Genomic DNA, 25,335 nt, shown 5'->3' on the forward strand with positions numbered 1-25,335 from the left:
ATGCCGACCCACCTTTTATCATTCCAGACCGACTGGACAACCTGGCTCCCCCATCAGATGTTGAGGATGACCATGAGCCAGCTAGGTTCCGGGGCTGCCCCGAGAGCGCGGTGGTGATCATGCCAGAACTCCGAGCCGGCTTTCGCAGGATTGATGCGCGCTTTGATATCCTTGCATCCCGGCTTGACAGTATGGTAGAGTGCGTTGAACAACATGGCACCAGACTTGATGCTGATGAAGAACGTGTCTCAGGCCTAGAAGACAGTGCCATATCACTGACCCGTTGACTGGAGAAGATGGAACACCTCCTAAAGACAGTTGCCAATTAAAATGAGGACTTCGAAGCACGCTCATGTCGAAATAACTTATGCATAATTGGCCTTGCGGAATCTACCACTTTAAGGTGCCCAGAACACTTTGTAGAACCTCTACTTACTGAACTGTTTGGCATCCAGCATTTTACATCTACTTTTGTTGTAGAGCGAACCCTTAGATCTCTATGTCCTCGGCCACCTCCAGGTACTTCACCTCGCCCCTTGAGGCCTGCCTCTTGAATTACAGAGACCATGACAACGTGACAATGTAAACCACCTAGCTCATGCAAAGACCCCCTTGCAGTACCAAGGTTCCACAATTTTCATTCACCCTGATTTCAACATTGCCATTCAGGAGGCAAGGTGGAAATTCAGCAATGCCAAAGCACTGCTCCGAAAACATAGACTTAATTATGGCATGTTGTATCCTGCAAGGCTTTGGGTGGTAGTGGATGGTAAGCCACGCTTCTTCAACTCCCCAGCTGATGTCATCACCTTCTGTAAAAAGAGAGCACAAGCAGACCCTCTGCACTTCTATTTTCAGCTTCTTCCTACATGTAACCCTGATTTCCACTAATCTATCATTAGCTATCACTCTCTATATTGGACATCAATTTCCGATGCGTCGCTTGCCCCCCCCCCCCCCCCCACCCCCCGAGGATGATTGCACATTTCAAAATGTTTGGTTTCTGTTTGATCTTTGGGTTTTGCAGAGATTCACCAGGTAGGGGGTGGGTACTTTGGGTGTTTATTAGGATTGTAATTTCTTCAAGGTTTTTCTTCTTCTTTTTCTCTTTACAGCAAATTGGGCGAGGCCATATGTTAATTTTGACATGCTTGCAATTCCCTCTTCCTCTACTGATAGGAAGCACTAGACAATCCGTAGATCCCACACTTCTTACCTGGAACGTCTATGCCCTGAACAATCCCCGAAAGTGTAAACTGATGTTGTCATATCTCAATCGATGTGGCATTAAAGTTTCGTTTTTACAGTAAATGTATTTCCCTCTGCAATCAGCTCCCACTTTTGAGTCATCATGGGGACCCTATAGATTTCTTGCCCACTACAGCTCCTATTCGTGTGGAGTTTGCATACTCCCTACATGAAGGCAAACCTTTATTCACCATAATATCATTACAGATAACCCAGGGTGCTACCTTTTGGTGGCAGGAACAATGCTGGGGAGGAGAATCCTATTTTTGAACGTTTATGACACTAATGTCAATGACTCTTCTTTTTTCCAGGATCTATCCACCTTATTGGGTAAATTTGACACAGATGTTCCTAGGAGGCGATCTGAACCTAATTCTTGACCACACTTTAGACTCCACCAGTACTTGTTCCGGAGGTGCACCACGCTCATTACATTTCCTCCATGATATCATAAACACATACACCCTCAAGGATATCTGGTGCCTCGGAAATCTCAATATCCCAGGGCACACTTTCTATTCTGCACTTCACTCAGTACGGACACGACTGGACTATGGGTTCCTCTCAGTGGACAAAAGCCCCTGGCTTTGGGACATACAAATATGCCCACACACACTTGCTGACAATGCTCCAAATAAATTGCTTCTTACCCTTCCATATGGTAGGGGCTAGGAACGTTGTTGTTCCTTCCCGGCTACTGCCTTGTTGGATCCGTTCCAAACTAAGTGATGCGATCCTTAAATATTTAGAGAAAAACACTGAGTCCATTAGCCAATATGCCACCTTATGGGATGCCTTTAAGGCATACATTCTTGGTATCTGCATCTCAAAACATACAGGAGTACTACGAGATCTCCGCAACAGTCTGGCATGGTGGAGCCTAAACTTATGGACAGCAACAGGGGGAATACCCCTCTCCCCTATTCACCGTCTTTACCAGTAGCGGTCGGCAGTAGGAGTTTCTGCAGGGCAGTGACGTGGGCAGAGGGAGGGGCAGGGTGGGGGGTAGTAATGTATGGATTACAGAGTTTTACAGGTAAGTGAACATTTAAATAAATAAAACGAATTCCGTTGCGCGCACTGCATCACCAAATGTGATGCAATGCACGCAACGAAATTCGTTTTATTTATTTAAATATTTACTTACCTGTAAAACTCCGTAATCCATACATTACTACCCCCCACCCTGCCCACGTCACCGCCCTGCAGAAACTCCTACTGCCGACCGCTACTGGTCTTTACATAGACGCTCGTCTCTTCTAGAGGAATTTCGTGATCTCGCCCAAAAGAGAATTTACATTTCTTGGCAAATACTCTGTGGCAAGCAGATACGGAGATGGGGGAGTGCCCTGGTTGAACTCTGTCACTCCTTATGCGTCCTCCATGCAGCTGAAATAGCTGAACACCACTTGGACTCGAGTTACTGTGAATGAAGACTTAATTTGTGAGCTACAATCATATTACAAATCTTTATATACTACGCAGTTGACCCCTGATGCTGCATCGTGCCAGGCTTATTCGGAAGAGATCACATTGGTCTGACTCACCACCAGACAATCCCAATTTTTAAGTGACCCCTTTACTGCTGAAGAAATTGCCCAGGCTCATTATATGGAACAAAGGTCCCCAGCCTCAACTGATTTACTTGTGCTTTTTATAAATTGTCTAATGCCATTCTGATTCCCCATCTATGGGAGGTTTATCCTGAGGCTCTGGACAGGGGGGTCCTTCCTCTACCATAGGAGAGGCAGCAATTTCCTTGCTACTTAAACCTGGCAAGAACCTACTCTCTGTGCATCTTACGGACCCCTCTCATAGCTCAACTTTGACAACAAAATTATTGCCAAAGATTGTCATTGATACTTAAATAAATCATCTCTCTCACACAAACTGGCTTCCTTCCGCATAGATCAACTTCATTTCACCAAAGCACAGTTTTCTTTTTCCTGAACAGGATTCCCCCATAAACACCAGCAGAGGTTGCGCTCCTTTTTGCGGGAAAAGCTTTTGATTCTCCGGAATAGCCCTATCTACCCACAACATTGCAAAAACGTGGTATTCCAGAAGGATTCACTGCCCTCATTTCCTTATTATACTCAGACCCCTCTAAGCCATCCGTATCAATGGCTTCCTCTCTCAGTCCTTTGCCACATTTCAAGGCATAAGACAGGTTTGCCTCCTTTTGCCCTTAATATTTATTATAGCCATGGATCCCCTGGTTCGCCATTTCCAGAAGTACCACGTGCATCGGGCCTCCTTTTTAAATCTGGACCACTTCTCATGTCTATATTTACCGATGACATATCCCTATTTGTCCGGCATCCATTGGACAATCTGGCCCCTCTTTTGAGGGAAATGATTCAATTTGTCGGTCTTTCTGGTTTATGTATCATCTGGGTGAAATCTGAACTGTTCACTCTTACCGCTGCTACCAGCCCTCCCTCCTGTGAATACACCCTCCAATGGCTCGTCAACACTACTAAGTATCTATGCAGCATTTTACATAGAGACAAATACCAAGTTATTTGCCTGAATTACGGTTTCACCATGGATTGACTTGCAGTCCAAGTTGAATGTTGGATACGACTCCCCCTCTCGATGGCGGCCTGTATAGCCATTATAAAAATGACTGTACGTCCTTGTTTTCTATGCCTAATTTTAAACATAGCCGTCCCTTTAACGAGCTCCTCTCATAATTAGACTGGGCTAGTCGCAGACCACAGATTGCCTGGGACACCCATACTCGTATGAACGCGGTGGCTTCGCTGTCCCTGATTTTTTTATCTATTTTCTGGTGGCCCAGGCTCAATTTGTATACCATTGGTTTCACCCAGGCACCCATCTGCCTTATACAAAACCGGATTGTGATCTGGGGGATCCCACACCTTTAAATGCCCCACAACTGCAGGACCTCCATCTGGACCCTGCGGATATACAAACTCTGTCTGCCACATACTGGGCCTGGCGGAAACTCAGCAGGCTATTGGGTTATGACTTTTTATACTCCCCTGTACATCCTCTCTCTCCGAACCCCTGGCTGCTTCTCACAATTGAAAAACTTGTACATCATACCTTGACTAGACATAACATTCACACACTTGGTGATTTGTTCCCAGACGAACATGCGATATCTTATACTATTGATACCAATCATGCGGACGCTATATATATGGACAGGCTTATTTTTGGTAGATTATTCAGGACATTACATTCCCGCATTCCCTTCAACCCCCTCACACCTGAGGACTTTCCTCCTTTCACACTCTTAATAACTGACCCTAATGGATCACATCTGATTACCAAGCTTTACAGTGGCTGTTTCGCTGTTAAACATGCATGCCACAGCAAGGTGCAACAGTATTGGGAGGAAGTTTTAGGTCACACCATCACTGACAAAGACTGGGCATATTGCTGCACACAAATTAAATTGGTATCCCCCAACCATTGTCACAAATGACTCAATTTTCCTTTTTTGCATAGATACCCATCCATGTCATCCCTCTGCCCTAAGTGCCATTTCCTGCTGGCAGACTTCCCACATATGAGTTGGACCTGTCCCGTCATTGCTACATTCTGGTCCACTGTGTTTGTGGCACTCTCTCTCTCTGATGACCTTGCTGGTCCTAGACCCCTCCCCATTCTTAGCTCTTCTGGGCAACTTCTCGTTCATTCCAAAGAACCTCCATAGATTCACTGCCACTGCTTTATTACTAGCGAAGAGAGAGATTGCACTTTGCTGGGTTAGTGCAATACGCCCAACTAATAAAGCTTGGCTCCAGAGTATGATATACTGCGACATAACAAGTGTAGTTTACTCCTCATTATAACTCACCTCTGTTTGACCTAAAGAAATTTGGCAGCCTCTCAGATCCTAGTTATAATCCCTGGATCCAGATTCCCTGGATTTACCCCCTCAATCACCTGCAGCTGTATCCTCATTGTTGGACCCGGCCCTTTTTGTCAGGTTCACCCCGAAACTTTTTTGCTTTTGCCTAGCCTGTTTCTGTGACCTGGTGGTAGTGATTTTAGGTCTCTGCACACTTTTTCACTGTGGTACAGTGTAAAGTGCGTGAGCTCTCTGTGTATGTGTGGTGAGTGACCTGCCCTCCCATAGGAATGCATGGGGAATCTGTGTGACCATGGTAGTTCCTGATGTGTGGGGAGTGCAGGGTCGGGTTTGGTATGTGTGAACTCGTGAGATTGAATGCTGCGTAATGATGTATGTGGCATGAATGTGTCTAGTGTGGAAGTGCCACTTCTAGACATGGGTGAGCGTGTGTAGTGAGTGTGCTGACACGTGATTGGCTGGAGCCTGGCTCCAGGAAGTCTGGATGGGTCTGCACAGTGGTGAGTGTTGAGATTAGCATGCTGATGTGAGGGGAGGGGTGCACCTGGGTCCTGAATAGGGCTGGGCTTTCTACACACAATGCTGGCTCCCACCCCTGTGGTGCGACTGATTACCCTAGCCTGACTAGTGAATGGGAGGGGTGGCTGAGCTCATCAAGGGGGCTCCCAAACCAGCTGCGCCTGGTTTTTCCCCCACCCTGCACCTTTAGACAAAGGGATTTGCTGTATAAAAAGGGGCTGTGTCGCCTTACAAAATGTTCTTGTTTCTTACTTGAACCCTGCCAGGGGCATGCTGCTACTTGGGCCCAGGGGAAGGCTTGCCTCCCTGGGCCCTGCCCAGCCCCTGGATACCTGATGGACTTTCCTTTTCTGGGAGCTGCTGTGCTCCACCTTATGTCCTGGACTGCTGAGGTCCTGGACTCCTGACGGACTTTGGCGCTTTATTTTGTATTCCTAGCGCCTGGGAGCGCTTATTTTGTATTCTAAACGCCTGGGAGCGCTTTATTTTCAGCTACTTAATTGCTGGCAGGTGCCCACCCTGCTTGCCCCGTTCTTTACGCTCCTTTAATTATTTGTATCTGGCGAGGGTGCCCACCCCTCGGGTTACACCTGTGTTTCACCGCCGCTTGCCCGGAGATCAATACGGAGGCGCTGCGCCCGCCTCCCTGCCAAGGGCCGCGCTGCCATTGGCGGCCCTCAGCACAGGAAGTCAGGCAGGCCGGGGGGCAGGACTGCAGGACAGCCGGAAGCATAATGTAGTTCCTGCCCGGGGCACCCGAGTGAAGGGAGAGCCCCGGACTTCTGCCAGCAGCCAGTTAGGAGGCCCATCCAAGAGAGCCCCGCAGCGAGAGTCCGCCCGGGAAGCAGAGAAACCGGTGAGTGGGGCCCTGATGTGCGTGTGAAGGGAGGTGGGCGTCGGGTCACATTGCGGGTGCCCGCCCCTCCTGCTTGGGCTATCTTCGTTCCGGGGGCCCTGGGGGCATGTTGTCTAATTCGAGTCCCCCTGAGAGGGACTCCAACGAAGCCTCATTGACGTTGGTTGAGCCCACGAGAGGCTCCGTGGGGGCTGCTGTTGGTCCTGTTGAGGGCACAAGTTGAGGCGGCCCCGTTTGGCAGTGGGCTGCTCCCCGTGTATGATCTAGTTGAGCCCCGTGTGGCTCCATGGGGGGCTACTGTTGGTGCCGGAGAAAGGCACGGTGACGGTGGTGTAGTTAGGGCGGCCCCAGATGGCAGTGGGCCGCCCCAACGGTTTTACCGAGTCTCGAATGACTCCAATGCTGGGGCACACTTTATTTAAAAGGCCCATGTCCCTCACAACGCTCCACAGTATTTAGGGGGCATTTCTTTTGATCACGAGTCCCCAGAGGGGGGACTCCAACGGTTGGGGGCATATGTTGTGTCAGAGCCTGTGTGGCTCCAACGTGCGCAGAATTTCAGAGCCCGTGGGGCTCCAACAGATGGAGCAGTTCTGTTCTAGGGGCTAGTGAGAGCCCCTGTCGCAGTTTTGTCTCCAGCTGCCCAGCAATTAGTGGGCAGCTGCACCGTTTAGGCGCCAAGGGAGAGAGAGTCCCTGTGTGGGACAGAGATGGCACAGAGGTGCCAGGCCTTCTACAGCTGCGCAGCACTTAGTGCCAGCTGCAACGTTTAGGCCCTGTTGTTGTTCCCAGCTGCCCAGCAATTAGTGGGCAGCTGCAACGTTTAGGTTTGCGCCGGTGGCGCACCCCTGACTGGCGCTGCGTGGCAGCGCGCCCTGACATTCTGGACACGGGGCTTCTTGAGTCCCCTTGTTGGATGGCCAGTTGGCCAGGGGGCTGGTATGTGGGTAGGGCGCAAGGCCCTAATGTGATTTTTGCGCAATGTGATTTTGCTATGTTTATGATAGTAATTGTCTAAGGTGATGTTTGCGCAATGTGATTAGGAGTTTATTTTACCTATGTAGGTTTATGCTTAGGCAGAGTCTAATGTGTTTAGACTAGTGAGGAGATTGCCTACTGTATTTTGACTGGTTAGGCCCAAATGTGAGTTATGCGTAATGTGCTATGCCATTATGCCTGTGACACCTCTGAATGTGTTGTATGCATTATGTGTCTTACCTACACCGCTGAATGTATGTTTATGCATCATGTGTTTTCCTTCCCTACACCTCTGAATGTTGTGATGCATCATGTGTAATGTGTTCTTACCTATAATTGTTCTTTTGTGCTACACTTATTCTAAGTTCTACAGAGTGCTATTTCTAACAGTAGTTCTGCTAAATGCTGATTCTGACAGTGGCCCATGTGACCCTGTCCTGTAAATAATCCCTTGTGAATATTGCCCGTGCCAGTTGGCACAATGTATATCGTGTGATTACTATCTTATGTGTTTTGACAATACAGAAGTTAACCTTATATAACCTTGTGTGGAGTTCCTTTAGTAGTGTGCCTAGGATGTTGTTGCTGTTGTGTGCGTGTGCAAATGCTTTACACATTGCCTCCGGGATAAGCCTGTCTGCTCGTGCCAAGCTACTAAGGGGGTGAGCAGGGGTTATCTTGGCGTGTGACCCCCTTGCCCTGACTAGAATGGTGGTTTCTGCCTGGCTTTGGCGTAAGCCTTAGCCAACCAGAAATCCCAGTTCTAACACTCATTATGTCACACTTCAAGACACCAATGCATAGGCCTAAGTCCACCTCCCCTTATGCTCTCCCTATTATTGTTTATCCTTTCGTTATTCAATATATTGTCAAGTGCTGTTCCTACATGCTTGTGGCATAATTCCACTGTATATCTGAGTCAAGTCAAGCTCATGTTTTGATAATACAATGCTGAATGTCTCATCTTACTTTGTTTATTTTAATTTTATTTTTTCTGTATTCTATTTGTGAAAGATCACTAAATAAAGATTAAGAAAAAAGGAGTATGGTCTATCAAAATCCTAAGACTAAATATGCAAGATGACAACCAAAGAAAGTGTCAACTATGGTATGATAGTCATACTGAGACTACTAGAGTGATATTTACTTATCTAAAACTTAGTTGATCTAATTATTTTATTATATGTTATAATTGCTGAACGCCTACATAATACATATTTGTTGTCATATAGCATACTGCCTGTCCATATGAAAAATTAGTCAAGTGTTAAAAATAAATCCATTCTAAATCTATAATAAACAAGCCCACCAATGCATATCTCCACTCAAATGAAGTTAATAGAGAACACATTTTAATGTCTTTCTCTTTGTGATTAATCACTTAATCCATCCACAAAGGGTAGTGAATGACAGGTTAGTCACAATATATAACAAAAAATTGTTCAATTTAAAAGGCAAATATCTGTTTTTACTTTTTTTACATAGTGTGTTACCATTTAAAGTGTATAATGTCTAAAAGCTATTATCACCATGGCTTCGATTTCTTTCTTGGTTACAGGTTGGCATTTACAATCCAAATGCATTATGGTACATTATTGTTAGGACCTTGCTGTTACTTCAAGAAAACAACACGCAGAGAAAAATAAAGTACCAATTCCTGGATTTTAAATGTACATACCAACACTGAACCTGCTCCACTTTTAACAATCTTGCTTTGCTATCTGACGATTCCTATCCAGGTCCACCAGAAAGCAGAGTCAAACTAAATCATAAACCCATCAACAAACATAAAGACACTTCAACCAAGAGATAGTGTTTTTGATTTAAGTTACTTTTTGTGTGAACCTATTGTTTGGTATGCATTTTAATGTAATCAATTTCAATGAATGTAGGCATGCAGCAGTACTTTAGGAATTAGTTTTAGCTAATTTTGATCCGGAGCACAACCTAGTTCAAAAACAAAAGGAGGTGGCATATTACTGGCACAGTTAGTTTAGCCCTGTGGAACACCCTACTGGTTGAAATTAAGTCACTTGCTCATTTTCAAGATATAAGGAAGAGCCTGAAATTGTCCTGTGCATGAGAAAATAGTAAGGCCTGACAAAAAAAAAGACTATCTTTGGGTCGTAAAATCTGCCTGTATAAATCTTCTATCATCTCATGCTCTATACTAAACTACCTTGAAGAAATGCAGGGTTAACACTACACGCTGAATCAATGTATATTACTTTGCTATTCTGTTTGTATCAAAATTTAAGCTAAAGATGCAAGATACACTGAAAGCATTCTAGATTAAACAATTGAATGCATTCCTTTCACTTGTCCACTTAATTAACCATTATTAATGGGGACAGAATACAACTTCAATTCTTGGTTAAATAAACCATGGAATGTCTGTGCAGGTTGAGTCAGTTAATGCACTGAGTGAGTAGGGCTACTGAGATTGATGCATTCATTTTAAGAACGGGAATGAAAATACCTACCTACTTCAGAAATGTCTACGGTGATGAATAAGGATTATTACTGCCATTGGTCCTATTCAGTCTGATGAACCTGGGGTGAAAAGGTACAATTACTCAATGAGACACACTTTTTTCTCTAGTAATGATTAGGCTCCATGTTGAATATTCGAACTTTTGCTACAGAATAACTATTTATATAGCTGTTTTTTTTGTTGTTCAGTCTCTAGTCGAAGCATTCAATTCCTTTTGGTAAAAGTGCAGGAAATGCAAAGTAAAACAAGTATTCAGAAATTGCATAATGCATCACCCAAAGACCAGGACATATTGTTTGGGATAAAGGACAACACAATTTTATGTTCAATTTGACCACTGGCCAAGTAGGACCAATGCCTTGCAATACAAATTCCTTGTCTGCCAATTACATATAAGAGGAATGCTGAACCAAAGGCAAGATGTATACCTATATGCAAAAGCTGTTAAAACAGGTACACGTGGTTCATTATTTCAAAGCTTTTACTATTAGGGTGAGTGCTCTAAGGAAAGGCTGGGAACTCAACTTGCATTACTGACAGTAGACCCAGTATAAAGAATGTACATGTTTGCAAAATTTAACAAATAGGGGGCCACTAATAATGCTCCCAGAAGGCACCTTGTTGGTACGCAACTATATTCAGAAGCCTGAGAGCAAGATTGGAAATTGCGTTCATAATAAAATGTACACAAAACAATAGCAATTTGAAAAAATATGTTTGCTAAACTATTGTACAACTTTAGATACTATGTACTAAGGAATCATTTAGTAAAATGTGTCTAAGGCATACCTATGTTTAAAAAAAAAGATTAAAAATGTAGAATATGTATGAGCCCATTATGGGCAACATTTTGGAAAAAAATGAAAATATATTTGGTTCCCAGTTCCTAAAGAAATACCCAAAAGTACATACTCTGATCTATGTCCTTGCCTTGATGCAAATTAGCGATTTTCTGAAAATGCACAAGTGTTTACAGAAGTAGGCCTGGAAACCACACTTCTGGGAAACTTTTGTGATATCCATTTTTGAATGAGCAGATATAATAGTTAATGCAACAATATGCTGTGCCATGGCAAAATTCTATCCCTACAGCCCCTATGTTCCCACCCTGTCAGAAGGAAATTTCCAACCTTTTCCAGTGTGGGAAGAAATTAGAGAAGAGGGGTTGGTAACTACCCTTAACCATGCACTTTTATGGGCATTCACAGACTTACAGTGCACTCCAATCCTAGAACTAATAATGTCTGCCTCTGCCAGACACTGTATTTAGATTTTCAGAAAGGTGACAAGCTCAGAGCATTTCAGAAATCTAAACACTGATAAAATATGAACTCTGGCGTTATCAGGGGATGTTATCATAACTCTATTATAATGGGAATAATGACACAAGGTGCTCCCTTACAGCATAGCACCAAAAGTGAAAAGAGTTTGTACAGGTTATGTAGATTTCTAAAGCATACCATCACTGGCGCAAGTACAAATGTCCTATCGCTGTGACCAGCACATCATGGAGAAATCACTTGTGTATAATTCCCAAGCAAATCTTCGAATAAAAGTAATCAGGTGAACGGAACAGTTATGCACAGATCAAGGACCAGATGTACTAACCAATTTTGTGATTGCAAACACTCCAAGTCACAAACATAGAGTGTTTGTGACTGAAGAATAGATACCACTTATGACTGAAGCCTATTTTAAGTATTGAGGAATGTTTATTGACTCCTAAAATGTTTTTTGATTGTTTACTGACTTGCAATTTGGAACTGGTGTGTTGGGGACATCCATTCCAAATTTTAAAATTTGTATCGTCTTTATCAGTGGTTTGCCACTAAATTCTCGTTTGAAACCACTGAAAAGTTACTAACTCCTACATTTGGCTTTTAACCTATTCAGAAAAGGCAAGGTGTCCAAAGTGTGAACTGTCGAAAACATTTTAGGGGAATAGACCAGCTCTCCCAGAAACTTAGTAAAAGCGATTTTTCACTTCCAAAAAAAAGTAGCTTTGTTTCTATTATGGAAAATAGGCTGCTTTAAAAAGAATAATTAAAAAGCTATTCATAGAAACAGTGGTCTGTGACCTTTGGAAGCCGCCATTGCCGTGAATGCCACCAATCAAAGTGTATCGCAATTTGTGGCCTACCTTATGAATATTAATGAGGGATATCAGATTGCAAAACACTCCAACTGAGAAATTACTAACCGCCCTATTACTAAATAGTTTGATTCGCAAAACTTGATATTGAACTCACAAACACTGGCTGCCAATAACTGCCACTGTTTGTGATAAGTATATTGATCCGCCTGGCCCGTGTTGCTTAAATAATTCAAATTAAGTTTTATGACAGACTGCCAAAACCCCAGTTTTTAAATTCAATGTTGTCATCTTTGTGGGCGCTATTGTCAACTTTGATGGCCTCAGGTTATGTATGATTCTAAGTTTACAGAAACTTAGGTTCACATGTCCTCGGTATTCAGTTATCTTTTCTAAAATAAAATCAGAAATATAAACTCCAACGAAAGACTGAAAAATGCACTCAGAGATAGAAAATTAACTTGAAGATTTGCAATAGGAAAGGTACTAATTTGAGTCAACTGGTTGGATAAGCAGAGGCTTGTGTTGTTAATCAACAGCCACGTCAACCAAGACACTATTCTCACCCAGAATGCTTTAAATGCGTGGGAAGAACTTAAGAGCAGTCTGATGAATCCACTAAGTATTCTTCAAACTGGAAACACAGACATACACTGTAATTATAAAAGAGCCACTAAAAGCAATCCATGAGGCTTAATTTTCTGTAGTACTCTTTATAATTCAGAATGTTTTGTAACATTAATGAATAGTCTTATCCAAAAGTGGCCTTTCTGTTAATGTTTTCACTATTCATCACAAAAGTATGCAGGACTGTTGTGGGCAATGCTATTTCTATCCCACAGCATTTGGCATGGGCATACACACCTTTCACAAAGTCGGAATAGCTCCCACAATCTCCTCATTTCAGAAAAATCTGAGCTTGAATGGACAGCTTTTAAACGTAATAAACTGACTGCCCAGTTTCCCTTGCAAAAGGCTTGGTAATATGTGTTAAGGGGACTTTGAAAAAAACAAAAAGAGAAAGAGAAAAAGAGAGACAAGGCAGGAGAGACACAAATGCTTACCACAAGGGTATAACAAAAATTGGGCTTATTTAGAGTGTGGGGGATGGTATACACTCCGTAAAGGCAATAGAGTAAAATACTCTATTGCCATGATGGAGTACACATCCTCTGAATCTAGAAATGTCTGTCGGCCCAGCAGACATTTCTTTACATTGGCAGGAGCAGCTGTCACCGTGGTTTCTGTCCATGTATTAAAAGTTTGACGGATGGCTCAGTCAACATAAATGTCACATTTGTCAAACTTTTAACCTATTTTTTTATTTTTAAAAACAAAATCCCAAATCACTCTTTGTTTTTGACAATGAAACAAACTAATAACCCCCAAACCATGGGAGCTGTCTCCAATGGTACACGGATCATTTTGCAATTTCCACTACCCATTAACGTTTCCTTTTGTCTGACAGTATCGAACAGTAAAAAATAGCCATGTGACAGCCGACTCTAAATCGGGTGGGTGATCAAATGGCCAAACCTCAAATGTCCCTTAGGCCATAAAGCAGTTGGCAGTGTATATCAGTGGTGGTGACAGAGAAGTCTCTGTCGGTGTAATATTTAACATCAGTCCAACTTTAGAAGAAGCGGGAGAACCTTCAGTTTGGTGGAGCGGATAGTCTGTTGCACTTGCGATGGAGTACCCTTTCCATCAAACTCCTAATCAGGTCAAATGTGTGGGGAATGGTAACATAATGTACACTGGATATTTTGGTAGACATGAGCAAATAGGCAGTTGGCAATTGCCCACCTCATTAAATATTCACAACTCTTTTTAGTTTAAACCCCGACAGTACTAAAGTAACCTGACCTCACCTCCCTAGTAGCTATGGCACAAAGCAGAGAGGCTTCACTTAGAGCAATATGGAACTGTAGAAATTACTTTTTAAATATTTAAATGAAAAGAGAGTCAAAAAAGCACAATGCACCAATGGTAGTCAATGGCTGTGGTAGATCAGGGCCTGGGAGACCTAGAAATTTGAGGCTGACCTCTCTAATCAGGTACGCCAAATGGATTTGTCCAAGTGAAAGTATGGAAGCCAAAACAATTGACAAAGTTTAAAAGTCCTAATACAACAATGGACTTTTCCATTTTTTGGAGAAAAAGCGGACTCCCTATGGGGTAAATCTGAAATTGCAGCTGGCGATCTGGAACTGCCGACCAAATACCTGCAGCATGCTGGCCCTGCTAAGACCCTGGAGCTTTTGAGGTTTTTGTTTGAAAATGATTCTAAGTCCTAAAACAGGAAGAGACTTTGTAAGTAATGTTTTAAGATATGCTGGAGCCCTTCAGGAGGATGAATCTGAAATACATTCCAATGCTGTGGAACTTCCAGTCTGGTACTCCTCACAGTAGCTAGGTTAGGCTCTTGAGAACATTTTTAAAAGATTTCAACCTTTTCCTGCTACTTAAGCAACCATAGGAGTACACTTCCAAGTCTCCCATGACCTTAGAGATGCGTACCCAGAGAGTCTCAGGGTGCATGGCACGGGTTACAAGAGGAGCAGAGACAGTCCTTTGGGGATCGTCCCAGACAGCAAGTCCAGTCCTCTTCTGTTCTTCTGTGGTGCAGAAAGTGTTCTGTCCTGGTGCTTTGGGGTGCGACATTTATGCCTGGCACCAGATAATGGGTGTGGGTGACTACATAATCAATGTAGATAAAGGTTCCCCAGGTCAATCATAACGTCATTTTCAGTAGCTCCTGTTTGCCTTACTGGAAACAGACCCAAAATGTCATGCATCATGGCATTTTCAAGATAGCAAAGCCTTTGGCCACACAAACCAATGGGCTCTGAGGTGTCTGGGTGTGTAAAGGAGCACACTAAGATCATCACTAGTATCCTCCCACATCAAACACTGAAATCCATTTTGAAGCTGGTACTGTACCCACAGCAAACCCAGAGATAGAAGCCTGGCAGGACAAAAGCAGTGAACTCAGCAAACAAAAGCAGATGCAAAAGAATTGATTTTCTTTTCTCCCTTTCAAGTGTGATGAAGTGTTACATGTGACTCAACAGACCTGTAAGGCAGGGTTTAATACTGTGATTTCATGCCCAAAGCCCCCATCCTGTATATTAATATTAATAATAATACTAGTAGAGCTTGTAAAGAGCATAGCTACTTCGGAACAAAGTGTCCCTGCGCTGAATGCCCAAATTCCTGTGTGCTACTCACTTGCAAAAGCTAAAGAATCAATTCAATCTGAACAACCAGGTTTTTATTTATTTTCCTAAAAATGAGTATATATTCTATTGAACACAGAGGAGTCATCTCTGCCCATACAGATCAGGCCTGGACTGGGAACCGAAACTGGCTCTGGCAAACTGCTTGGCCGGCCCCCCTGGGGAGAAGGTGGTGCGGCCGACCCTTTTGCTGAGGCTGGTTTCAACCGATTTTGTTACAGGGGGATGATATTGCTAGCCCCTGGTAACAAAACGGCCCCCGGGGGCCCAAAACCGACCCCACCCTAGTGGCCCACCAGGGAAATGTGAGATGCCTTCTACGACTAGTCCGGCCCTGATTCAGATCAGCCTATTTTGTGATCATAAGAGGAATTTCACACTTCTTGCTGGGCAAGCACATGCAGGGAGTTGCTAGAAGGTTAATGCAAATCAGCCTCCAGGAACTTCAGGAAGGGCAACGGTACTTTTTAAAAGTTACCTTTCCTTTGTATTCATTAAAAATATGACTCCGCCATTGAATTGAAATACTAATAGCTATTAAACATTGTTTCTAATTTGCACTATGAATTTTTACATAGTAAAGCCAGGCTTGCCACTGTTAAAATATCTTTTTGGGCGTTATCACTGTGTGGATTTGGTAATAATAAGTATCTATTTAATTATTTTTATAGCTGGTCCCATTGCTGAGATACAGTATTAGTATTTCAATTTGTATTCTTATTTTCTACATAGGACAATTAGGCCTGCCACAGTGAAAATAGCTTTTTATGTCTTATTACTGTAAGGATATAGTAATAATAATGTTCTGTATGTCACACTTTTAAATACTGCGCACTCTGCTTTATGGGCTAGAAGGCCTACTTAGAGGTGACTTACTAATATTTAAAAGAGAGGAATGTACCTGTCAAAAAGGGTTGTTTTGAAAGTTTGCACTGCAGGTTTTACATTGCTGCAGTAAGGCTACACAGGGTAGACCTCTAGTCATGTTTGTACTGTCACAGCAGTGAATGGAACAATAGGTGGTGCAGTCCATAAGCGATATTTAACTTCCATGCCTGAGTCCAATTTCTACAACATATACTAGGGACTTACAGCCAAGTTAAATGTACCAATCAGGAATAAGTCAATCTAGTCTTGTGTATAGGGGAGAGCAGGCACAGTACTCCTGGTTAGCAGGGGTAAAGTGAGCAGAATTCTAAATCTAGCATAAATACTGGGTGACTATGCAGAAATGGTGGATTTCCTACAGTACCAGATTTCCATTGTCAGAATGTCTAACATAAATATGTGGTTTAAAATATCAAAGACAAAAATATGATCCCATTAGAGTTATTAATAGAAAATCCACACCAAACTGAATATTTTTGGAAATATTTAGAACACAATATTTATGTCAAGCGATATTTCTGACAATCGTATTCTGACATACAATCAACTTTCCATGGTCTGTTTGGACTATGTGACAAGCCCACCAGATGCAGAACAGACCTCCAGTTGCTACAGTGTTTTATACTGAGAAGCAGACAGAGCTTACTAGGAACGACATAAGAACGTCAGTATGCTTTTTACTACAGGAAAATATACACTGTTATATTTTATGAATCAACATTGCAATTCATTGTACTGTTTTCAAATAATGTACACATTTCTTCTCTGAAACATTTTGTAATGTTCCTTTCAAGTGTTCTTTCAAAGGTTCCAATGAAGATAACTTGTGGAGTATCATGAATATTGGGAATTACATTAAAACTGCAACAAAATGTGACATTCTTCTTTCGTAGATCTTCATAGCTCTACCCTAGTACAAGCGTCACCAACTCGTGACGGTTTCAAGCACGCCCCTCTGCCCCAATATTAAAGATTCCTGTAAAGGGGACTTACTAACTGGTAACATAAACCGAATTACACAATTCTGAGAAAGGCCCACTTAGCGAGCATAAATATTTTCTTTTCTCTTGCAACAAAGTCCACTATGCTGGCACTACCAAAATGTCACGTGACATGTAATTGTTTATCACATTTTAATAAATGCAATAACGGGAAAGATGCATAGCTTTCAAAAAGCTCCAAACAAATGTATGAGGGGCTGATTTGGAAGACAACCTTCTCGGTTCATTAAAATCAATACTTCACAAATGATAGGGTAAAACTTCAGTAGAGCTGCTGAGTCATTTACGGCAGTGATCTATTTACAGTACTTCTGCTGCATGTGAATTTTTCATTTTTCCATAACTGTCCTTTAAAAACACAAGATTTCCATAGCTACAGGCACTGTATTATTTCCCTAGAAAATTGAAAAAACAACATTTAAACCTTGGTAAAATCAGACCGCGTTAACCCCTTCTTTTGACTTGTGTGCGTAAATATGTCACGCACAGCGTGCAATACGTCATTCTCTTTCATCAACTATATTAAACCTGGCAAATAATTAGAGCCCACAGTGTAATGCCCTGGGAACTCCTGCGTGTAATCCTTGTATATGCATATCATCCGGATCAGCAATTAACCAGAGAACATGCCGTGCGCAATAATCTCTCTTTGCCTTTGAAGAGCGGTCTGCAGACGTGTGTACATGAACTGAATTGTATCGGCGATGTTACACACTGTGGTGCAGGCCTGAGCCTCACAGAACGTCGACGATTTGGAGAGCAAACAGCTCGGAGCAGCAGCCTTCGTGTATCTATCAGCAATCAGGTTTTAAATGTAGCATCTCACACTGTACTATCGTTTCTACGGTGAAACAGCACCGTGTTTATATCCGCACGGTTTGCAATGTTACAGTCACGATCCATACCTTGCAGCAGTCAACGCCGCGAACACTAAAGCTGGTCTGAAACGGGTTTGAAAGGGTAACAGTGCCTAGGTGCTATGCAAAATTCGGAAAACGTCAACTGTAGCAAGAAATAGTGCGGTCACTGAACGTGTTCTAGTTTCACTGCAGTGTTGTGTGCACATCTGTCTACCTGTCCTCCCACCCCTGCCCCAATCCTCCCATCAACGGCAGGGTACATCTGTTAAGCAACTAAATCTAGTTTCTGCCCACGTGCGTTACAAAGAAAATTTCTGTGAATGTTTATGAGTTTTAGGGACGTCAAGTTCGAAAGGAAATAAATGAAAGGCCTTGTATAACGCCGCCCCTCACCTTCCCACAGCTGTCCCAAGAACAGCACACGTTTGAAACAATTCAAAGAAAGAGTGCACTCGCGTTGTACGTATGAGCTTGAGTTAATGGCAGTATCTTGTCGTCCTGGAGCTGCCCTGAATGGGGGGAGTGGGGCACCTTTATCCTTTTGCTGGTCATGAACACGCAACATTCCAGCCCCTCGACTGACGTTAAATGGAACACGAAGTCGTGTCAACATGTGAATGTCAAGGACCCTTAAGAGACAGCACTTTTGTCAGACCTCACCCTTGCTATTTCCTCCGATCGCTGCTGGGAGGACAATGACACTCTCCTGCTAGAATGCATGGAAGTCCCATGTAATGTGCCTCTAACCCTTACAAAGTTCACCTGAAGGTCATGATCCTCATGGAAGTTCCTTATAATATGGATCCTATCCTTACAGAGTTCCCCTCAGGGCCATGGCCCTTAAAGATCTAACACTAGCCCAAGACCTGTTGAAACACTCAACTCGGATGACCCGTGCCAGCTGTCACTCCCTAGTCTGGACCTCTGGCCTTCAGCTATGGATCCCTGGCAAACTTTATGCCTAGGTTTGACATGCTGGCATCTCTCAGTCCTTTGGCTTGCTGACTCTGTCAGCTCTCGTTCCAAATCAAAACCATAGGCAACTCAGACACCAGGCCCGGACCCTGGCAGATCTAATACCCATGTCTCACATGTATGTGTATGATATTATTATAGCGCAAACCAAGTCAAAAGGCAGTGAAGCACTGTACAGGGTCAAAGACAAAGATACATTGTCAACTATTTATAGGAAAGGTAGCTGGGTTGTGAACGATAATTGCATTGCAGCGGGTACTGCCTTCCCCTAGTCTATAATCTACTCACCTCTCACTACCAAATAGGGATCCTGCCATGTCTGAGCCCTAATCGTTGGTACACTGGCAGTTCGAAGCCCGTGGATAGACACCTGGTGCTCACAGACTCTGCTCCACCGACGGCTTCAGCTCAATGTTTTGGCCCTAGCACCCATAACTCTCTACCTCCAACTCTGGTCCCCAGGTAGATCCGTAATAGATTTCAGACTGATGTCTAGATTACTGGCGTTGATCACCCCTCGGCTCTATTCCACGTCCGATATCTGGGCGTCCGGCACCCCAATGCTCCTGTGATCTCCTGCAGCTGAATCCATTCCCCGGAATCATGAATCGAGGAACCATGCAGTTCTCACGCGAGATTTTAAACCGAGGCAGCTTTCACCAACGTCCCCATTATACAGTTCTCTGCTCTCTCTTGAGGAGCAGGGATCTTGGATGCACTCTGTGCCGGGTCGTGACCTTTGGAAAATCTGCCACCCTTCTTCCCCTGGGTTTGACACAAATTTCCATGGATATACTGGCTTCTGTATATGCACCAAAACATTGGTCAGGTCCGAAGGTATCACAGCAGAGTAGATGCACTGAGTCACTTGCGACTGTTTCCACTCTCGCTTCCTGCATTAATTAGAATGACCTCCTCACACTGCTTTTAACAAGATATCCCGCGCTACATCTATTCCAACTACACCCGCGTTCTGCACCACCAAAGTCTTATTATCACACCAAGCACTAAGTAAGCTCCTCGTGAACCGTCAATGACATTGTAGTTAACCACACCACGGCTATTTACAATATAATTGACCGAACAAGACCCGCTCCTCGGCTCCACCCCCGAAGTGCAGTAGGTGAGTCTAAACACTCCCCATGCCTCTCGATATCACCCCTGTGCCCCACGCACCCACCAGAGGCGCCCACATGCTCCCGAGATGCCACCTAGTATTATTGAGGTTCTTCTATCGCTCCCCGTCCGTGTACAAACCGGCATTCTTTGCTAGCCACCCACACATGATCACTGGATGCTGCCAACATTACCGCCCCCATTCCCCTGCAACAATTCTCCTCCTGGGATTCACCTCCTGGCATTCGGTAGGGGCCCTCACGCCCCCAGCACTCCCGCACACTCCACTATCTCTCCCAGTGCCTGCGCAACACTCTTCAGACTCACTCGCACTAGCCAGGTACAGTCCCTCTAATATCAATGGTTCTATATGAACACTGCTAGTGTGCCTGCCCTCCCCAACACTCTGCAGGTGCCCTCCCAGCAGTATTGCCCTCCCGCCCAATGGCCCTAGGTATCGTTCCTTCCCCAGGTGCCACCCGAAACTCCCCGGCCCCTCTTAACTAGTATCCGACCATTCCCTCTCCCATATCCCTCCAGTCACTGCACTCACCAGGTACGCCCCCACGGTGCCCTGCGCCAGCATGAGCGCGCACTCGGATACCAGGAAGACCTTGATATTGAGGAAGCAGGAGGGTTTGCTCTTTTTCTTGCTTGGTGTCAGGGGCTCCAGGGCCGCGCCGCCCGGCGGGGGTTGCTTCTTCTGCCCAGGCATCCTGCTCTTGCTGCGCCCGTCACCGCGCGCGCTCACTGCGGCTCCCTCGTGCGTCTCAGCCACGCCGCGCGCAGGTTATTGGTGGCATTGGGATCCTGCCCTGTCCAGCGTACGATGCGGATCAGCCGCTTCTTTAGACTTTTGGGGCTTTTTTTGCCCAAAAGTCTGTATTTTTTCACCAGCGGCAGGACCCGAGCGCGTCGCCGCATCTCCCCAGAAGAAGGCAGCCTCAATGAAGAGCCGTCAGCCAATCAATGCGCAGGTCCTGCTCACCCATTGGAGCTGGGTCTTCCAATAACACAGGGGGGCCGAGCAGGGAGCGCGCGCTGTCAGAGGAGCTCAAACACGCTCAGGTTGCAACTGACAGCGCGCGCTCCCGATTCTACAGCATTGTGTAGGATGGCAAGGAGAACTGGGGATAATAATGAAAGTAGTGGGTCAACAAAAATGAAAGAGACAATACAGAGCACAAGAGTACATAGAAAATCTATGGGCATTGACATAATAATAAAACAATTAAATATCGAAACTAATAATTATTGTAATTCAGAACGAAGCGAAAGGGTAGGGAATTTGAGGGAAACAATACAATCCTTGCCGGACTAAGGTGTGACTTTCAACAGGATTGTTGTATAATCTCAGTAGGACTTGCCGTGGGTGTGCGACTTGCTTTCTTTACTTGTGGAGGTGAATCTACTACATTAAAGCACCGTATCTTAGTGATAACTTCATTAACTTTTCCCTGGATGATTTATTTCTCCTCCAGTATAGCTGTGACTCAATTATTATAGCTTTTATTATAAATTACTTTGTTGACTCTAAGCAAGAAAGTCAAATCTCTATACAAAAGTAATAAAGTGCAACAGATTAATGAAATAAATAAAGCAACGAGGTAAAAACAGAGAAAATATAAAACATAATGCCTAAAAAAAATAACAAAAGCAATAAAGGATGCAAAAGTAAATTTACAATATATAGCATCATTATAAGGTTATAAATTAAGCACTGAACATGTGTAGCTTTCAATAGGGACAAGTTAGAAAAATTCAGTTTAGGCGCTCTTAATCCAGACTTTATTAACACATCTTTTAGTAAAGGTGGGTTGTAAATTATGTGTTTGATAATGCCACTTTTAGAAAGTGGGCTTTTTCATGCTTTACCATTCTATGTTGATTGACTGTTTGTCTATTCAGCATCTGGTGTTGGAGAGACAGGAGCTGGGGTTGTGCTTTCACTCTAGACAGTCACTAGGGATGATTAACCCCTTCCATGCTGATATGCATCACGGTGGGCGTGTGCTGATGACGGCTGGGGGCCGTCATGAACCCGCCCACTGTTTAAAAGTGCCGCACAGGCGCAGAATTGCGGCTGTGCCCAAGTGGTTAAGGTGCGCCCAGCCTTGCCTGAGTGCCTCATCACTGAGCTGAATAGACCTTGTCTGCATTTAGAGTAATGGGAGAAGTTTCACTTGCACCTGAATAGGCTTTGTCTCCTTTTCACAATGCTGTATCAACTCCTGTGATCATGCTACACCAGGGAGGAAAGGACTGCTTTGGACTGGGTTCAGAGACCCTTGCCACAAACAGAACAATGACAACATGGGGTATAAGTAGTAGATCTGAAACCCCAGGACTTTAGATTACTTCAAGAAACAAGAGGACTGTTGTACACCAAAAGAAGTTCAGATGTTCAGTTTCAGTTCAGTTTCATAATCTTTTATTCGGTTACCACTTGTTTGCAACCATAAAAAGTACATTGAAATGACAATAAATTAAAAGAAAATTTCAACAAAATCCAATCAAAGAAATAAGATTACCCATTGCATAACAAAACTAAAATGATATATGTGGACATAAAAAGGATTAACCAAGAACATGACGAATCTTGATATAAGCTTTTAAAAAGGTAGCTATGCACTTTGCAGAATATTCTGAGTCCAAGAGCTGTAGTGACAAAAATGCTGGGTAGCACGACCTTAAACCATTTAAACGGAGAAGTGGTAAAATCCATGTCTTTCGGGGTAACTTATAAAATTTACAAAAAAAGGTAATGTGAATTTTTGACTGAATAGATACACCGTCACACGGACAATTCGAGATGGCATTTGACCAGCACTGTGTTTGGGGAAAAGAAACTAAACGAAAAAAAGAATAAAAACTAAATCTTGTGAGGAGATATTTCTCATGATTGGACAAATAAAACAATAAATACGGTTGCATGCCTTTAACAGACTGAACTGTGCACATTTGAGAATTGGAGGGTTTTAAAATCTCGGTTGAGCCACGAAGGACTCTTAGGTGATCTAAACACATCCTCTTTAGCTCTTTTCTCGAGATATCCTCCATACGGGTTGGGTCCTCAAAGAAGGAGGAACGACCGAGATCTTTAAAGAAATAATTCACATAAGCTAGCCATGGAATCCTTTTCCAGTTTGTTAAGTCCATACAGTCCATGATCAGGGAACGTGTTAGATGGCACTCATCTTTTGCACTCATCTTTTGGCCAAATACGATGCCATAGAAGAATTGGTAGGGTACGAATGGTATCGATAACATAATCCATACCTAACTCATTATGGAATGCGTATGTCGGGGCGCTTTGTGGAAGCGCCAGTAGGTACTTGACAAACCCATTCTCGATCGTCTGTATGGGCTCGATTGGACCATAGCCCCAAACTCTCGCGCCGTAAGTGGCTACGCTGTGGCACTTGGCATAGTAGATCTTAAGCAGTTCCGTAGGAGCTGGTTTCCCAAGTTTCCTGGAAAAGGAGACCAGGGCCGTTGTTGCTCGCTGAAAGAGAAGTTTTCTACTAGCCGTAGCCTGTCGCCAGCTTAAGGTGTCATCCATCAGGTACGGATAAACAGATGTTTTTTCCAGCCTTGTTCTTTCAAAGAAAATTGGTTTAGGGTTCTTGACCCTGGGTCCAATATGCATAATAAAAGTCTTTTTTATATTGACTTTTAGGCCAAGAGAGCCCATGAAAGAGCAGTATTTGGTAAGTTGTTTTTGAAGTTGGTTCAGCGTTCTAGCAAGGATGACAGAGTCATCTGCATATAGCAGTGTTGGAATTGGGCGATGTTTGATCTGGGGTAGGTCCTGGCTCCCTTCTAGCATGGCCGCTTCAAGGCCGTTGGTATAAAGATTGAACAAGAAGGGAGCCAGTACGCATCCCTATCTGACCCCTTTTCTGATGGAAAAAGATGGGGAGAGATCGCCATTAACCCAAATCTGACACACGCCGTTGCATCCGAGTACAGTTCTCGGAGGAAGACAGTGAGGGCTGGGTCCACCCCCAGAGCCCTAAGGATTTCCCAAAGTTTGGAGTGGAGGACACAGTCAATGGCTGCCCTGAGGTCTACGTACACGAGGAAGATGTTACCCCCTTTGGCTCCCACATACTTCCCTATCAAAAGGGCAAGATTCAGGGCCTGCTCCACAGTCCCAAGACCCTTCCGGAAACCGTATTGCAGGTCGGTCATGATGTTATTACTTTGGGCCCATGCTTGTAGTCGGTCCAATACCACCCGACCCGCAACTTTGCCCATGGAGTCCAGGAGGGAGATGGGCCTGTAGCATGCCGGATCGTTTCGATTGCCCTTTTTGAAGATGGGTAGCAAAATAGATGTCGAACATGAGTCTATCAGCCCAATTGTTGTTGCTGCCGCCAAAACCTGGGTAAGGAGTGGGGACCACAGTTCAAGTTGATGCATGAAAAAATCCAGCGGGACACCATCGGGCCCAGGTGCCTTGCCAGATTTTGATGCTTTAAGGGCTTTTGTGACCTCCGCATGGTTAAGGTAGATGTTAATCGGGTAAATACTGTCCCCCAGCTTGCTTCCGTCACACCGGTCTTCACCAGAAGGGTCAGATTGGCCCAAAAATTTTTGAAAAATGGGTAACCCATTCAGCTGCTGATACTGCAACATCTAGATGCGGTCCAGTCGTTGACTCTGCCAGAAAAGGGGATCTAATAACACGCCAGAATAGGGTGCTGTCTTTGTTATGACAGCTGTCGTGTAACTGTGACCAAAGATTTTGTTTAATTTCCCTCCTGCGTTCTACTCTGGCTAAATTGTAAAGTTTCCTCAGGTTGGAAATTTCCAGAACATCCCTCGTTGTGCTGCGGAGAGCTGCCTTTAGGTTGGAAAGAGCCTTACGGCACTTTGTGTTAAACCATCTATCATAGGAACACTTTTTATTTTTATATTTGTCCATGAGCTTCTCCCTAATTATCGCCAGGAGTTTCTGGAAGCTGGCCATGATTGTTTGGGGGGAAGAATCTGCTGCTAAGCATTCTAAAACCCAGGGTCTGGCCTTTGCGAGAACCCTCTCTGTTAGTGCGGCAGGATCTATCATTGCCCACTTCACCGAATACCCATTCACCTTACTCATAGTTAGTGAATTTTGTGTTAACAGGCTAGTGGCGTTGGACTGTAAGGAAACATTTTTGGGCACAACTGTGAAACTAATGGGGAAATGGTCACTGGTAACATCTGTCCCTGTTTGA

General features: G+C 44.0%; 1 protein-coding gene across 2 annotated transcripts in view; it reads right to left on the reverse strand.

The window, feature by feature from the left end:
• SLCO3A1 (solute carrier organic anion transporter family member 3A1) overlaps positions 1–21,066 on the reverse strand; it is a 745,165-nt gene extending 724,099 nt beyond the window's left edge. For both annotated transcript variants that reach the window (XM_078683157.1, XM_078683156.1), the window contains exon 1: positions 20,667–21,066. In XM_078683157.1, the coding sequence (XP_078539283.1) occupies positions 20,667–20,828 (162 nt within the window). In that variant the 5' untranslated portion in view covers positions 20,829–21,066. The remainder of the gene's footprint in view (positions 1–20,666) is intronic.
• Between the last annotated feature and the right edge of the window lie 4,269 nt (positions 21,067–25,335).

The sequence above is a fragment of the Lissotriton helveticus genome, chromosome 3_1 (genome assembly GCF_964261635.1).
Source record: "Lissotriton helveticus chromosome 3_1, aLisHel1.1, whole genome shotgun sequence".
Classification (NCBI taxonomy): Eukaryota; Metazoa; Chordata; class Amphibia; order Caudata; family Salamandridae; genus Lissotriton; species Lissotriton helveticus.